Below are 15,736 nucleotides of genomic sequence, written 5' to 3'. Positions count from 1 at the left end.
TGTATCGCCAATGCCCCAAGGTGGAATGAACTGCATTGAATTGGATTGAACTGGTTGGGCTGGGTTCAGTTACAGCACCACCTACTACTTAAGGTATACCCAGTACTGTACAGAGTAGAACCTAGATCACGTATCGTGCCGTCTCGTGCTATTGAAGTCTATGAGCACGTGTTTTGATTATGACTAATTTAATTGGTGGTTCCAAATACGATAAGTTCGGCCGAAAAGAGCCCAAGGGAATCGTTGGGTGTTGGCTTATGACCGATTAATACTCTCCCTATAACCAATATGGTGTGTAAAGAATACGGAAACCGAGATGTCCATTGCTTTCCACGTGTAGTTGTGTCGGGAGGGACCGGTGTATCTGAAGTATATATTTCAGTCATTATTACCAATTGTGGATAAATAAAATCTTGAATTATGGGAACATATATCAATTGCTAACATGGCTTTACATTTGACACACAAGGACAGAAGATTCATATTATAAGAAAAGTCTGTGCTGTGCTTGTCGTCCCCGCCAGATTATCAAAGGAATCCAAATTGATCAACAGTACCATCGTAAAAAACCACAAAAAAATGCCTGTGGCCCAAAGTGGATTAGTCTCTTATCTACCCCGCTAAGGTTAACCGTTCTTTCTAAGTGTACCGATCAACCTCCAACTCTCACCTACCTGCTACTGTCACCAAGATACATATCAAACTACACAACAACGTAGCCTTACCTTGATAGACAATCGCTCATCCGTCATATATTCCTTGTCTTCAATATTCCTGTCTGACTGGTATCGATTTCATCTGGTATTCACGACCTTGTCCTGGGTTCATTCCAATATTACACAGTCATCGATTATTTACTCCATCTCACCCTCGATTGAATCATGAATTCGAGACAGCATAGTACGACCACGAGTAGGACCAACCGAGTCCAGAAGCAGCCACGTATCTACACTTGCTCGGTATGTCAGCGAGTGTTCAAGAGAAGTGAGCATTGTTCAAGGCATGAACGTGGTCGTGAGTACAATCGATCGTGCGAGTCATGCAAGTTCCTTTGTTGATACGAGTTCAACCTCTAGATACCCAGGAAAAACCATTCCCTTGCAAGCTATGCGGTCGTAGATACGCGCGAAAGTATGTTGAGTATTGCGCGACTCTACTGTTCGTTCTTGTAGAAGGTCATGTTGACTAATTTCTTATCTAGGGATGTCGTCATACGACATGAAAAGTCTTTCCACCGTGTCGAAAATCCACGACGTCAACAACCTCCGCCTCCCTTACAACCATCATCTCCAGATTTAGATGCTGAGTCTGAACCGTTCGCAGATTCGATGGTTGCTAATGCGCAACATTATACTACTGAACCTCGGCTTCCCCAGATGCCAATAAAACTCGAACACCAAGAATCACCAGAGATGCAATCTACATTAGATCCTCTACTACGAGAACATGATGCACAATTGGCTGGTCATTCCAGTTCATCTGGTTCTCAAATGAATGGTCATGGTGGGCCAAGTCATGGATTTCAACAATATCAGAATGGTTTCATAGATCCAGCCTTGGATATTTCTGACCTCTTTGGTCCATCGCCTAATCTCGTAGCCCGAACCTGACAATCACAGTATTATTCACAACAAATGCAATAAATTTCATGGCTTCTGGAAAAGTTACATGCAGCACAACGATATTACGATAAATGCAATTCTGGGGAATGGGATATCACGATTCGGTGTTGTGAGGATATATACAAATGGCAAGGCTTGAGACATTTCTATGAATGATCTCTTGTGCGTATTTGCATGGAAATGCTGTCAACTTTGCGATGTTTACTACACTGGCATAGAGGTCTTGCTTGGAGATGTGTTTTTCCATCTCATATTTTCTTTTGGGAAACCTGCATACACAGCTTTCAGACAAGCAAGTCGACGGTGAATTGCACTGGGAGGGTGTTTTGGTATTTGATTTCTTTGAGAAGATACCATGTTTGTGCACCTCAAGAGCCATCTCACTTATTTCCAAGCGATTAGCTCAATTCAGAAGTTTCGAGATTCAATGAATGCGTTCCACAATGTGCTTGTGAAGTCGTTTATTTTCTTTGTCTCAATCAACAACAACAACAACAACAACAGGTTGGCAAGTGATTTCTTTGTTCTACTCGTCGAAATTGTCGAAGTATCCGCTCGCTTCCATGCTGTTGATCAAGTGTTTCAACCAAAATTCTCTCGACACTAGCCTGAGATTGAGACTTTCTGAAGCGGCTCATATATTTTGGTACCTTCTCAAGAATAAGTCGAGTTCAAGTTCAGAACAATGTCTTTGAAACGTGTCAAGTGTCGAGTGCAGTGGATACAATGTCCATTTGAATTGACTCACATACCAGCACTCACAATCACAGAAATCACAGCAATCATTTCAACACGACTCTATCTGCTTGATACCTCTCTTCGCGTTATTCAAGATGCCACCACAATTGACCAGAGTCAATGTAAGTTCTCTCCCAGCAGACCAACGCACCTGTGCGATCTGTCAGGACGATCTCGATGGTGGAGAGAACGGAGAACCTGTTAAAACTGCGTGCAATCACATTTTTGATCGAGACTGCGTTCAACGTTGGCTTGACGACGACCACACTACCTGCCCCATTTGTCGCGAGGAAATTCGTAACATTACTGGTGGGGTAAGAGAAGCGGCAAGAGATAGGATTAGACAGATCAATAACGCCGCGAGACGTGTTAGAGATAGAGCAGTTGAGGAAGGAGAACAGATGATGCAAGCTCAGGCAGATTACGGAGGTGGAAATGAGAATGATCATCTTGAGGGAAATGTTGGGGAAGAACTTGAACCCATGCCACTTGATGTACCTGGGAATTTTAGTACTCCTACTCCTCCCCGCCACCATTCTCCGGTCGGGAGGCCAGTGCCGAGAAGACAGTCTTCTCCTCCAAGAAGATTCCCATCACCACCTCCCCATAGATATCATTCCCCGCCAAGAAATCATCCCCACTCACCCCCTCCCCCAGTTTTCAGTTCTGCATCAGGTACCTTTGCAGTGATGCAACATTCCGAAGCAACTTACATCAACGCCCTCGACACCCTTCGATCCCTCGACACCAAAATAATCAACCAAGCCCGCCTATCCTACGAAGCCAACGTGGTCAAACACGACGCAGAACAGAACGTTCAACTCGCGTTTCAGGAACTCCAACGCGCAGTCCGATCGGGCGATCAGGAAACTATCAATCTTGCGCTTGCCATGCAGGAAAGCGTCACGATGTTGTTGGATGATGCGCATAATGCGATGGCGCAGTATAGTACGCCGTTGAGGGAGTGGATGGAGGAGAGACCGAGGGCGAGTGAGAGGTTGGATAGGGCGAGATTGGTGTTTGCGAGGGAGAGAGAGGGGTTTATGAGAGGGGTGAGAGGCGAGGGAGTAGAGAGGGGGGGGGGGAGAGGAATTCGAGCTTGATGAGGGAGAGGAGGCTTGGGAGCCTTATGATCCGAGGGCTTTTGAGTAGGTAGGTAGGTAGGTAGGTAGGTGCGACGATGAACTTGATAGGGAATAGGTGGGTTAAATCATCTGATTTCTTAACAGGAGTTTTTGTTTCTTCTTTGCTTTCTTGCGATTTTCTTTTTATACCTTTCGAGTTCACATTCTACTTGAATGGATTCTTCACTGTTCATAAGTGAGTGAGTAAATATACAATATCAGAAATAAATTTCCGTCCCCTTCCCCATTTGTTTTTGACAAAATACATAATTAACTCGATGAATTACGATCAAGATTGATCACCAATGAATACAATATGATGCCATGTAATATGGTATGAGATACTACAACTCCACGATCCAAGGTGCCTTGAACCAAAATGACATGCGTGCGGAAGAATCTTAATCACACGAGCGTGGTTACAGTGGAATCTAGATAGGGTCAGATATTTAATCCCCCCGCCGGCCCGATCCTTCCCTATATATCATTATAGATAGATGAATACATGCATTGTGATATTAGATGTGCTATATTGATTAAGCGAATGTAGATGGGTAGATGGATAGTTTGTTTATGGTAAAATAGGATAGGATAGGATAGGATATATGGAAATGGATAGTTGCTGGCTCCGCTGACTCATGAGGCTGAGTGGTGGGGAGGATGGAGAGATTGGTTAGGAGTTTGGAAATTGAGGAGTGTTGAGATTTGAGGTTGGAATGGGCGTTGAGGTTTGAGCATTTTTTGTTTCTTGTTTCATTGCTTGATCTCTGGATTGAGAGATGGCGAATCCAGAGGGATTGCGAGAGGTTTGGGAGGGAATGAATACATCTTGATAATTTTCTCTCCCCTTGGTTTGTTTTTCACATTTCAAAGGACGGCTAGGCTAGCAAGAGTTCATTTGCTGTTGGATGATTGAGTTGATTTGATGTCTTTGGCGGATATCAGAGGATTTGCATTTGAGTCGTTGGTCTGACTACCTGGTATGATTTCCATGTAACAACTTGGGATGGTTAGTAGGATCTTTGAACAGTGGGTGAGTCATGATATATGGCTATATGTTTCGGGATAATACACCAAGGCTTTTTGAGATTTTGAGATTTCAAATCGATTTTTAAGGACGTTCTTATGTGAAAGGTTTCCATCTCCTCGCGTGTTTATACCATTTGCCGAAGAAGTTTTGCGCGTGTTTGTCATGCAGATTATTTTATCGTGCTTCGATTTCGTGTAATTACCGTGTTCGCATTCAAATCTGCGTTATGGTCTTCAGTACTGACAAGTAATATACATGCTGGAGAAAGATGGCGCATGGCTTGAGGTGAATCATCGGAACCAATGGACGTCGACAGAAATCCTGATGTGTCAAGTACAGGCAGGTATAAGGATAATTCAAAGTATACACCAATCAAGTGATTGAGTGGTTACACTGCTGGTAATAGCTCTAAGTCCACCATACTTTTCGATGTCGTGGCACGACTCGATAACCTTGTTTCTAACCGTTGAAATACTCTTAAAGTACTTCTTAGACTTTGCATCACAGTACAGATTGGCAAAGGTAGATAGTTTTACTCCGAAATTTATATTGTCTTGCTAATGACTAAATCTTCTTCATCTTCGTTTGATTGATAAATCCGAAATTCTAGACTCAAACCACAAGATCTTTGCATTCAATATCAATCCTTTTGAAGGTGAAAATTTCACTTGGTTCTCTTCTCATTTAATCGTGGCTCTATAAACAGAGTACAGGTTACAGGATACATCACGTGCAGGTTTTGAACCATGGTATGATAGTAGAGATTAACATTGCGGCTCGTGAAGCTGTTGAGGTGCAATATCAAAACCTCATCCTTTGAACTGACTTACAGGTGTCGTTGAAGTTGAATACTATTGGGTCCAAAGGGCGAGAACGGAATCATTTGTATTGATGATAAAGATATGATCTATACATATGGGCGGCTAATTTTCAAACGAACTCGAACAAGGTCACTACTGAAGCAACAGATCGACAGAAGAGCACAGCAGAAAGTGAGAAATGATTATGTGCTACGGGGGTCCTGGTATAGACAGCATGACTGTGTATGGTCATCTACCCATATGCTAGCATGTTCATTTCTTCCCGGCTTCTGACATAGCGACATCTTGATCAGCATAAATCTTCTTGACTGCAGGCCTCATCTTCATCCTCTCCAGCCATGCCTCCACATGTGGGCAATCTTTATAAAGATCTTCACCACCATATCGAGGTGCCCATCTTTGCCATGCTATGAAACAGAGATCGGCGTAGGTGCATTTGTCGCCGACCAACCAGTCTCGAGTCTTCAACACAGATTCGAGAACTCCAGTGACTCTCTGTATCTCCTTTGCGTATCGGTCAATAGCACTTTGGATCTTTTCGGCGTGGATCCCGGTGAAATATGAAGCCTGACCATAGTATGGCCCTTGACCAGAAGCTTGGAAGTGCAGCCACTGTTTAGCGAGATATATTTCGGGGAAGGTGTTATGGCTCAACCGGTTTTTGACATCATATTTTTCGATCAAGTATTCGACGATGGCACCGGATTCCCAGAGCGTAATGTCGGTGTTAGGGTCTTGGATAGATGGTAGCCGCCCGTTTGGGTTGATTTGAGTATACGGCTCCTTTTTGACTTCGGAGAAATCCACAAACTTTGTTGTGTAAGGGATGTTCAGTTCCTCGAGGATGAGAGCCACCTTCCACGGGTTAGGACCGAAAGGATGAGAATAAAGTGTGATTGGAAGCATTTTGAGATTTGTCGTCAAGCTAGATGAGAAATTGAAACTTTCAATAGCGGTTGGATTGTCGGATAAGAGGATTGATTTGAAGGCAGGTACTGATGAGACTATCCAAGGTAGAGGATGCCTTATATATTAAAATCTTCATTATTCTAGATTGTAGAAATTGGCGATTCATTCTATTAGTCGCTAAACAGCACCAGAGTCGAGTCCGGAGAAGGCGGATCTTAGTAACAGTCGAAGTCAAATTGAATTAGAAATGCAGACAACAGGTTACAGCCAGATCAATATCAAAGGATGATTTGTCTAAAAAAAAAGGCAATTCTCGAAAGCATCTCTGCCGAGAATCTCTGCGGAAGGCAAGGCGAGCCGAAGATGGGGAGCCGTGCGCCAGGAACATACGATTTCCCAAGCATTAGACTACAATCCGAGGCATACCTGCTAATTACTACGGAAGCTAGTAATGATGCTCTTATTCTTTGGGAGAACAAACGGCCCGGCATGATCTTTGCATAGATCATATGCCTGCTACAACTGTCAGATATATTTAGGTTGGCACACTCTGTATCTGATAAAGCCGCGCGGGAGCAAAAAATTGACTTCATATCTCTGTATAAGGCTAAGCCAGATTTTGCCACTACGTCCCACCGTCTTAGACCCTTACGATCGAGACGCCCCCATACCTCAATCGACTCTCATTATCGCTGACCCACTGCATACTACGTAACTGTACCGTGAGTTCCGCACCTATCGCTTACATCCTCACAACTGCAAACATAAATCTGATTTTGAGCTCTAAATTTGGCAGTGTCAACCACAGGAAACAGCACGGTAAATGCACCGGAGCTGCTTATCAATTGCACTTTGCATCTAATCAAGTCCAGAACTTTCCTCAAGGAATGCTACTAGCAAAACTTCCCGGATCAAACGCACACAAATTTAGAGTTTATGAATGGGCTGTTCGGAGAGATTTAATCTCGGGTTTTGATCCAGTTAGCGGAAATTCCCGATTCTCTAGCGTATCTATCTCAAGAGAGCGTTATTTTTTGTGGAGGTAGATCATCCAGTGAATATATTAAAGATGTGAAAAGCCTTCTTCCTCTCCGCACTTCAAATATTCCACCTACATTTACAACACGACCTTCAAGGCCCCTCTCTCATCTACAATGACGTTTGAAATTCGGCAAGCAGGCCCTATCCCTTCAACCACTGAATACTACAACCTCGGATCATTCAAGCAGGAGATCAGCACCAAGAGCAAAGATGCACAAGTGTGGTTCAACCGTGGTTTAACATGGGTCTATGCATTCAACCACGCAGAAGCGGCCGCTTGCTTCGAGCAGGCTATAGCACACGACCATTCTTGTGCAATGGCCTATTGGGGGCTGGCATTCGCCTTGGGCCCAAACTACAACAAACCCTGGGAGATTTTTGATGAGAATGACCTCAAAATAACGGTGGAGCGGACATATAAAGCCTCCAGACAAGCAAAAGAAAACGCCGCCAGTGCGACGCCACTCGAGCAGGCGCTCATCGATGCTATCCAATCTCGCTTTCAGCCTGACTACCTAGTCAAGGATTACTCCGCCCAAAACCGAGCTTACGCGGACGCGATGGAATCAGTCTATAAACAGCATCCGGATAGTGTTGACGTAGCCACTCTCTATGCTGACGCAATGATGAATCTGACCCCATGGAATCTGTGGGATCTTCACACCGGAAATCCGGGCCCGGGCGCTCGCACCTTGAAGATCAAGAGCGTCCTCGAGCGGGCCTTGGAACAGGATGGTGCATTGAAACACCCAGGCCTTTTGCACATGTACATCCACTATATTGAGATGTCTCCGAACCCAGAACTTGGATTGAACGCGGCAGATCATTTACGCGACTTGATACCCGATGCTGGTCATCTCCATCACATGCCTTCGCACTTGGATGTTCTCATAGGTGATTATCGGCGCGCAATTGCCTCCAACTACAACTCCACCATTGCAGATGATAAGTTTCTAAGCCGGTCGGGTGGGAATAATTTCTATACCTTTTACCGGCTTCACGATTTTCACTCCTTGATTTATGCGGCAATGTTTGCGGGTCAGTCTAAGATCGCGCTTCAGACTGTAGCCCGGATGGAGGCATCTTGTCCCGAGGAATTGTTGCGTGTCTCGTCACCTCCTATGGCGGATTGGCTTGAGAGTTTCATGTCGGTCCGTTCTCATGTCATGGTTCGCTTTGGACTGTGGCAAGATATTATCAAGATGGAGTTCCCTATTGATCGTCAGTTGTACTGCGTCACTACGGCAATGCTTCATTACGCAAAGGGTGTAGCATATGCCGCAACCAGTAACGTTCAGGAGGCGGAGAAAGAGCGAACTCTATTCAAATCTGCCGTTGAGCGCGTTCCGGCCTCTCGCCAGGCTTTTCCCAACAAATGTGTTGATATTTTGGCTGTAGGTACTGCTATGTTAGATGGAGAAATCGAGTACCGCCGCGGAAACTACAAGCAAGCTTTTGAAAGCCTTCGCAAGTCTGTTGAACTCAGCGACGGACTTATCTACAGTGAGCCATGGGCTTGGATGCAGCCACCGCGCCATGCCTACGCTGCGCTAATGCTGGAGCAAGGACATGTCGAGGAAGCAGCGCAAGTATATAGCGCGGACCTTGGACTCGATGGATTGCTACCTCGTGCTCATCAACATCCAAACAACGTCTGGGCGCTTCAGGGCTATCACGAATGTTTGACACGCCTTGGCCGCAAGACAGAAGCCCGGCTCATCGAGCCACAGGTAAAACTAGCCCTTGCGATTGCAGATGTTCCCGTCAAGTCATCCTGTTTTTGCAGGCGGGACACGTCTAATTGATCTGGTCGAGCCCGTGGGGTTATAGCATAAACTGTAGCTGCCTCTGAGACGACTACTAAATCTGAAAGATTCCAAACATGCTGCGCATCGATGACTGGCAAGAGAATCTCAGTATTTATTTCACAGTTGAAAGCGAGGGAGCACATGTAAATAAAAAATAGGCTACGATAAACATTAACGAAGAGGTGACCAAAGGGCCAACACTATTGTTTTTCAGTTTTGTAAGTAGAAACCATTTAGAGCAGAACACTGTAACAGGGGAAGTGTATAGCACTCTGTTGTCTATTTGGAAGGGTCTTCTTCATGAATAACAATTTATGAACATGACAAAGTTTCAAGTCAAGCTTTGCAACATGACCAATGATCGGCTTTTAATGTTCCATTTTGCTCTATATATAACTTTGAAAAAGAACTGTACACAATCAATATGACATCCTGAATTCCTCTATGTTGTTTTATCATATATAATACAGGGTTCAAAATCAATAACTTTGAGAACACGTGTTGAAGTGATGGGGTAGAAAATTGGCAATAGCGATGCAGGCTCGGTTGAGGAATCGTCCCTAAGGTGGAGAAGGCGTGAAGAATCATTAATAGTTGGCTTTTCAAGCGGCCGACTGTTAATGCTATGTAGATCTGGATTATATATATTTTGATCCACTATAGTCTTATCTTCCATAGGTTTTTCTTCTGGCACCCCACTTTAACTAGCACCCTTTAAGCTTAGAGTCGGACGGAAAAGCAAGTGTCCCGGAGATCGGAACTTACATCGCATTTGCCAGAACTTACATCGGCATTTATCTTGAAATAGACTGACTGATAGATTATTTGTTTCTCGTCAACCGCCAAGATATCATGCTTGCAGCACGAAGTAGCACTGGTTGTTGGACGTGTCGACTGCGAAAGAAAAAATGTCAGGAAGAACGACCCACGTGTTCGACGTGTGATTCACTTCGCATCATTTGCCATGGCTACAGTGAGAAGCCCACTTGGATGGATGGAGGATCTTCAGAGAGGGCGGAATCGGAGCGAATCAAAAGAGTCATAAAAGAGAACAAGAAACGCAAAAGAGAGATAGCCAGTCTCACTGTGGCAAAGAATGGCCCAGAATCCACACCCATTACCGGCAGCTCGATAACAGATACAGAGTCCAGCGATGCGTCCCGGAAGCCAGCGTGCGTGGGCTGCTCACTGAGCTTCATGATTAACAACTATCATGGACGCGAGGCGAGCCTCTTGATGCATTATCTGGATATTGTCTTTCCCCTCCAATTCAGATTCTACAGGCCTTTGGCCTCAGAAGGTGGCCGTGGCTGGCTTCTGAGTATCTTATTACAAACGAAGCCACTGTATCATGCGGCGCTGAGCTTAAGCGCATATCATCAGAGTGCTACATCCTCAGAAAGTGGGTCTAAAATTAGTGATAATATACTCGTAGACCTGCAGAAGCACCATTGTCTTGCACTGGTTGGTCTTAGACAACACATTGATCGGCTCCGTTTGGAAATCGGTTTGGGCAGGACAAAGACTAAAGTTGAAATACTTGCCTGTATGATCTTTTTTATTTCATTTGAGGTGAGCCTTATAACTCGAAGAACTGGAAACCTACTAAATTATGCATGGTAGGTTTTGAAAGGAGATAGTAATAACTGGCAGACCCATTTAAAGGCTGCGAGAACCATTTTCATAGGTCTTAAGGACAATTTTCTGCTACCATTGAACACCTTAAATGCAGTGCTGGAGATGGGAGACTCCCCAACATCCGATTCCGATGCTCTTTCTTTGGACGAAGAATTAGCTCTCGAATTCTTTTCTACGGCACTGATCTGGTTTGATGGTATATCTTCCGTGACTATAGGTGCAAATCCAGAGTATTCTGATGTCTACCCTTCTATTCTGCGCATAGATAATGGCAAAATCCAACTTTGTAAGTTGATGGGAAGTCAGAACTGGGTTATGATTGCTATCATGGACATTGCGCTCTTGGGCGAGTGGAAAGTCGCGCGAGAGGATTTGGGCGATTTGAGCCAATTTCAGCTGGCTAGGCGTGCAGCCTGTATTGAAGATCAAATTGAAAGAGGCATACAAGACAATAGAGCCCGTCAAACTGGCGATAACTCTGATCCGTGTGGGCTGCGAGCTCGAGAAAGCCAACATGTCACTCATATATTTGCATGTGCTGCAAAGGTCTACTTATATGTCACCCAGTCTGGTGCATACCCTAAGATTTCAGAGATCAGAGATAGCGTGTCAGCAGCCCTGAAAGCCTTCCGAGAACTTCCCGATGGTCGATGGATACGCCACCTTGTATGGCCTTTCTGTATCGTTAGCTGTATGGCAGACGAAGAGCAAGAGGATGAATTTCGACAGATTGCGGCTTTGGCAAACCTGGATCGAGGGATTTTCTGCAACTTTCAGAATGCATCCTCGATCATGGAAGAGTGCTGGAGACTTCGTAAAAATCAGCCGTGCAGTCCCTGGAGCTGGGCAGCAGCCATGTCCAGTCTAGGGGTCAAGACTCTTCTTGTCTGATCGGTGATTTTATCAGTCAAATCTTTACCACAGCTCTACCGAGAAGTGTGCACTGAGGTTTCGTAAGTGCGATTTTTAGATACGATCGATCATAACCCAACTGCGCGCTATCCTTGACTCCACATTTGTTCACACGGTAACCAATGTTTTGCGACTCGGAGCTTGCCAGGGTTTCGAGACGAAGCTAGTAGCCAGTGGAACCCTCGAGAGACTGGGCCAGTGGGGGCATACATATTCATGTAGAGGCGCAGATTCTTGTATCACACGTTACACTTGGTGAGCCTTGTGTTACAACGAGAAACATATCTTGCATCAAACGATACTTACTCAGCAATCATCATATGATAAATAGACTGGATAGACAGGCTATTCAAGCTATCCAAGGGATATCTTCACAAATATCAATACATACCACCAAAGTGAAGTGTAATTCGAATACGAAAAATACTAGATCCCGGCACTGGTAGAGCTTTGTACTCAAGATCAATCATTTAGTATAACAAACATACTATTAGTTACAAATTGCAATTATTCACTGTTGTTATCAAATCCCTGCTTGACGCGCGAGCACATTCCCGTGATTGGTGAAGTGTACCATAAATGGATTTGAAATTCTCCAGAATTTCATTTATACTAAAATCTTCGCTCTAGATAATGCTAGAAATCTATTCCATAGTGACACAGACTTTACCAACGTGCTTCTGCCCCTTCATATATGTGTACGCCCTAGAATATATTAGCACTGATTGCTAGCTAAATTAGAAAGGGGCCTTTTGTCATACTCTTTGAGATCCTCCAGCTTGAATACGCGACGATCAATGACAGGTTTGAGGTTGGCGGCGTCAATGGCAGCATTCTTCAAATTATTAGCACAGGACCTACACACAGAGTGGTTTGGAACGGATGTTAATGAGAAAAAGCTTGAACTTACCATCTCCTCGAACATCGCTCTGCTTCCGACGAACAATCCTCGGACGGTGAAGACATTGCTAACAGTTTCAAGGAAGCTCGGCTCTTTCTCGTCTGCCTTGCTCAACCAGCCAATGACACTGATAATACCATCATACTTGATCGCTTTGATGGATTGCGCCATGGTTCCACCTCCGCCGATTTCGATAACATGATCGACACCTTCCCTTGAGCCTGTCAATTTCTTGGCTTCCTCCCCCCAATTTGTAACCTCTCTATAATTAATCACATGATCCGCACCCAACTCTTTCAGCTGTTTGACTTTGTCGGGAGACGAAGTTGTAGCAATAACCGTAGCACCAGCAGCCTTTGCGAATTGAATCGCAAATAATGATACTCCGCCCGTGCCTTGTGTCAACACGAACTGACCCGGCCTGACTGGCTTGAGGCCATATAAAGCGTTCCATGCTGTTACTCCAGCGCCCGTCAAAGTGGAAGCCTGCTGATAATCCAGTGACTTTGGCATCAGCACAAGACCCTCTTCGTTGAAAATTCCATATTGACGAAGAACACCATCGAGGTCTCCACCGAGCGCAGTACTTATGCTCTTCGAGGTAAGTGATCCATAGATATGTTTCTGGTTGAATTGAGTCACGACCTTTGAGCCCTTCTGGAATCGTGTCACTCTTGCACCAACAGCCACTACTTCTCCAGCACCATCTGATCCTGGTATAACACCTTTTTTGAACCCGAATGGAAATGTTCCCTAGTCTCTGTTAGCATCTTGTCATCCAAGGATAAGTGTGAGCGGACATGAGGTATTGAGACATCTCTGTAGTTCAAAGCAGCGGCATGGAATCTGACGAGAACATCGTTGTCTGACAACTGTGGAAGAGCCTCCTCCGCGTTGTATTCCAAACTGTCAAAACCGTCCGTTCCTTGGACTCTCCAGACTTTTGTCGTAGTTGGTAAAACCTCGGCCATTGTTTATATTGGGGAAGAATGAATAAAGGATGCAGGGATGACGTTCAAGGTAAATCTTGAGGAAGTTCGATATGTGCCCATGATTGAAGGAGGACATCCACCCTTTATAGTCTACTAGGTGCTAAGTCTTTGAAGGTTGCGTTACACAAGCATCGATCTTCCACCACCGGCAATTACGTAGAAAGCTCACATAATTTGCTTCAAATGGAAGTCTTGGCCTCTCCCGCGCGGCTTTCCACTCCACCATGGACTCAGCCCGCAGCTAGCCTCGAAAAGCTTAGACTTTGATCTAATCCCTTAGGCCAAACCTTAAACCTTCTATTATGTGTTATACGAAAATCCTCGTTTAGCACATTGGTCAAGAAACCAGTAAGAAAGCTTATATTATTTACCACGTAAGAAGGTCTTGGCATCCGCCGCGCGGCTTCTACCCCAGCTTGAGTTCAGACCACATCGAAAAGGTTAAAACATCAATCATCAATCCAACCTTCGCCTCTTGAAAAAGTCAATGTGACTTGTACAACACACGAAAGCCCTCTTTACAAAGCACAGTAAATTAAAGATAAGTATCTAATCAAGGTTATACGCCCGCTGGCCGGGAAAGCTAAACAGTGAAAAGTGAAGAGCCTAGCCATGTGATTTCTTTGGGTAGGGAGCTCTAATTCGGTATCCTATGGTACTTGCCTAGCAGTAACACTGCACATAACCTCGTGTATCATGAAATCCTCACCGGTAAAACCTTATTCACCTATACATTTTAATCTAGGAATGGCCTTGTGAGGCTGGTGATCTCAAATGATCCCATTCAACTAGCTATTAAAAGGTATCGCTTGACAATCAACGTGTCGTGCATAGAGGCCCAAGTTGAGCATGTACTGTCAAATACGAGCAAAGTGTGGAGGTAAGTACGCCATGAAAATCATCCATGATTTTGCACGAATCATATCGCCTAATAGTAGTGATAAGGAGTGCCAGGCTTGTGCTTGGTGTCGTTGTTTGTCACTTAGAAGGCCCAGAGCTTTAAGTTCTCAATGGTCGTCTCCCATTACGTCCCGCGCATCGAGGATTGGGAATTGCTGCAAGCTTTGCTATCAGTGAGCCGCGCGGGTGTACGGTGGATCCCCAATTTATTACCTGTGCAAACAAGAACAATCTCTAGGAGTTTGTCTCCCTTCGACTTCTCCAGTCTATCATGCACGCTTGTAAGTGTCTGACAAATCTGATCTAGAACGCAGTCAACAAAAGCATAAAATGGCAGCATTTCCTCGTTCTTTCACAATCATTCATCCACATATCGAACAATAATCAGTTCCAGAAACAATCATTTCGTATTCACTTTATTCAAGTCTATAAATTCCTTATTCTTCAACATGCCTAAAGGATCTTGTTTGTGCGGCCAAATTCAATATGAATACACAGGTTCGTCTTTCCAGGCCATCATATGCTTATTCATCAGAAGCACATTAATAACATCTATTAGGCGAACCAAAGTTGACTGCTCTTTGCCATTGCAATGCATGTCAAAAATGGTGTGGCGCTACCTCCTCTTCCAATGTGCTTTTGTCTCGAGCTCAGTTCAAGCTCTTGCAAGGAACTCCAAAAACATATGAGCAGCCCGGAGATTCGGGAAAGATCAACAAGCGTTCATTCTGCGGGACCTGCGGAAGCAGTCTTTTTGGTGAACTCGAGCTCATGCCTGACTTTGTTGGTATCAAAGCTGGGTAAGTCATGTTGATATTCGAGAGTGGAAGTCTAGAACTGACTGATTTATAGGAGCCTCGATGATGGCGCTGCTGATTATGGAAAAGTCATGACTGAGTTCTACACTGAGAAACGACTCAGTTTCTGTAAAGCTATTGAGGGCGCAAAACAAGAACCTAAGTTCGGGAACTAAGTGGATGGTGTTATATATTGGAAGGAATAAGGAAAAGTCAAGGCTCGATCTTTAAGGGTGCCATGTGATGGTGGTCTTTGTATAGAGATTTTGGTTGGTGCTGGTATTATGTAGACATCAAATACCACTGACAGCAATTCTTCCGGCTTCGGCAGTCTCATGAGATTAGACTCGAATTTATTCCTTTGCCAGTTCTCTGTCTGTACATGGTGTACAGAATCGTATTATTTCTGTCTTCAATCTAAATCTATGTTTTGAGAAGGACTACAGTGCCTTGTAGTGGTAAAATTTTGCTGAACAAGTGTCAAATATGTAGTCATACTATGA

General features: G+C 44.4%; 7 protein-coding genes across 7 annotated transcripts; 5 read left to right on the top strand and 2 right to left on the bottom strand.

Moving 5' to 3' along the window:
* Positions 1 to 881: 881 nt before the first annotated feature.
* On the top strand, positions 882 to 1,610 carry EAF01_004513 (uncharacterized protein; the record flags this gene model as incomplete). Its single annotated transcript, XM_038912767.1, has 3 exons — positions 882 to 1,014; positions 1,077 to 1,131; positions 1,202 to 1,610. 3 exons carry the CDS (start codon positions 882 to 884, stop codon positions 1,608 to 1,610), a joined length of 597 nt encoding a protein of 198 aa, XP_038772451.1.
* An 845-nt stretch (positions 1,611 to 2,455) lies between these two features.
* Positions 2,456 to 3,463, top strand: EAF01_004512 (uncharacterized protein; the record flags this gene model as incomplete). The annotated part of the gene is made up of 1 exon (XM_038912766.1): positions 2,456 to 3,463. One exon carries the CDS (start codon positions 2,456 to 2,458, stop codon positions 3,461 to 3,463), a length of 1,008 nt encoding a protein of 335 aa, XP_038772450.1.
* Positions 3,464 to 5,587: 2,124 nt separating this feature from the next.
* EAF01_004511 (uncharacterized protein) lies at positions 5,588 to 6,241 on the bottom strand (the record flags this gene model as incomplete). Its single annotated transcript, XM_038912765.1, has 1 exon — positions 5,588 to 6,241. The coding sequence occupies one exon, from the start codon at positions 6,239 to 6,241 to the stop codon at positions 5,588 to 5,590; it is 654 nt and encodes a 217-aa protein (XP_038772449.1).
* A 1,157-nt stretch (positions 6,242 to 7,398) lies between these two features.
* Positions 7,399 to 9,090, top strand: EAF01_004510 (uncharacterized protein; the record flags this gene model as incomplete). Its single annotated transcript, XM_038912764.1, has 1 exon — positions 7,399 to 9,090. The coding sequence occupies one exon, from the start codon at positions 7,399 to 7,401 to the stop codon at positions 9,088 to 9,090; it is 1,692 nt and encodes a 563-aa protein (XP_038772448.1).
* Positions 9,091 to 9,945: 855 nt separating this feature from the next.
* Positions 9,946 to 11,622, top strand: EAF01_004509 (uncharacterized protein; the record flags this gene model as incomplete). The annotated part of the gene is made up of 2 exons (XM_038912763.1): positions 9,946 to 10,665; positions 10,717 to 11,622. The coding sequence occupies 2 exons, from the start codon at positions 9,946 to 9,948 to the stop codon at positions 11,620 to 11,622; spliced, it is 1,626 nt and encodes a 541-aa protein (XP_038772447.1).
* Positions 11,623 to 12,287: 665 nt separating this feature from the next.
* EAF01_004508 (uncharacterized protein) lies at positions 12,288 to 13,515 on the bottom strand (the record flags this gene model as incomplete). Its single annotated transcript, XM_038912762.1, has 4 exons — positions 12,288 to 12,348; positions 12,405 to 12,478; positions 12,554 to 13,297; positions 13,345 to 13,515. The coding sequence occupies 4 exons, from the start codon at positions 13,513 to 13,515 to the stop codon at positions 12,288 to 12,290; spliced, it is 1,050 nt and encodes a 349-aa protein (XP_038772446.1).
* Positions 13,516 to 14,885: 1,370 nt separating this feature from the next.
* Positions 14,886 to 15,409, top strand: EAF01_004507 (uncharacterized protein; the record flags this gene model as incomplete). The annotated part of the gene is made up of 3 exons (XM_038912761.1): positions 14,886 to 14,934; positions 14,996 to 15,236; positions 15,289 to 15,409. 3 exons carry the CDS (start codon positions 14,886 to 14,888, stop codon positions 15,407 to 15,409), a joined length of 411 nt encoding a protein of 136 aa, XP_038772445.1.
* Positions 15,410 to 15,736: the final 327 nt, after the last annotated feature.

This window comes from Botrytis porri (assembly GCF_014898465.1).
Source record: "Botrytis porri strain MUCL 3234 chromosome Unknown BPOR_005, whole genome shotgun sequence".
NCBI classification, from domain to species: domain Eukaryota; kingdom Fungi; phylum Ascomycota; class Leotiomycetes; order Helotiales; family Sclerotiniaceae; genus Botrytis; species Botrytis porri.
This window is presented reverse-complemented; position numbering and strand designations above follow the sequence as displayed.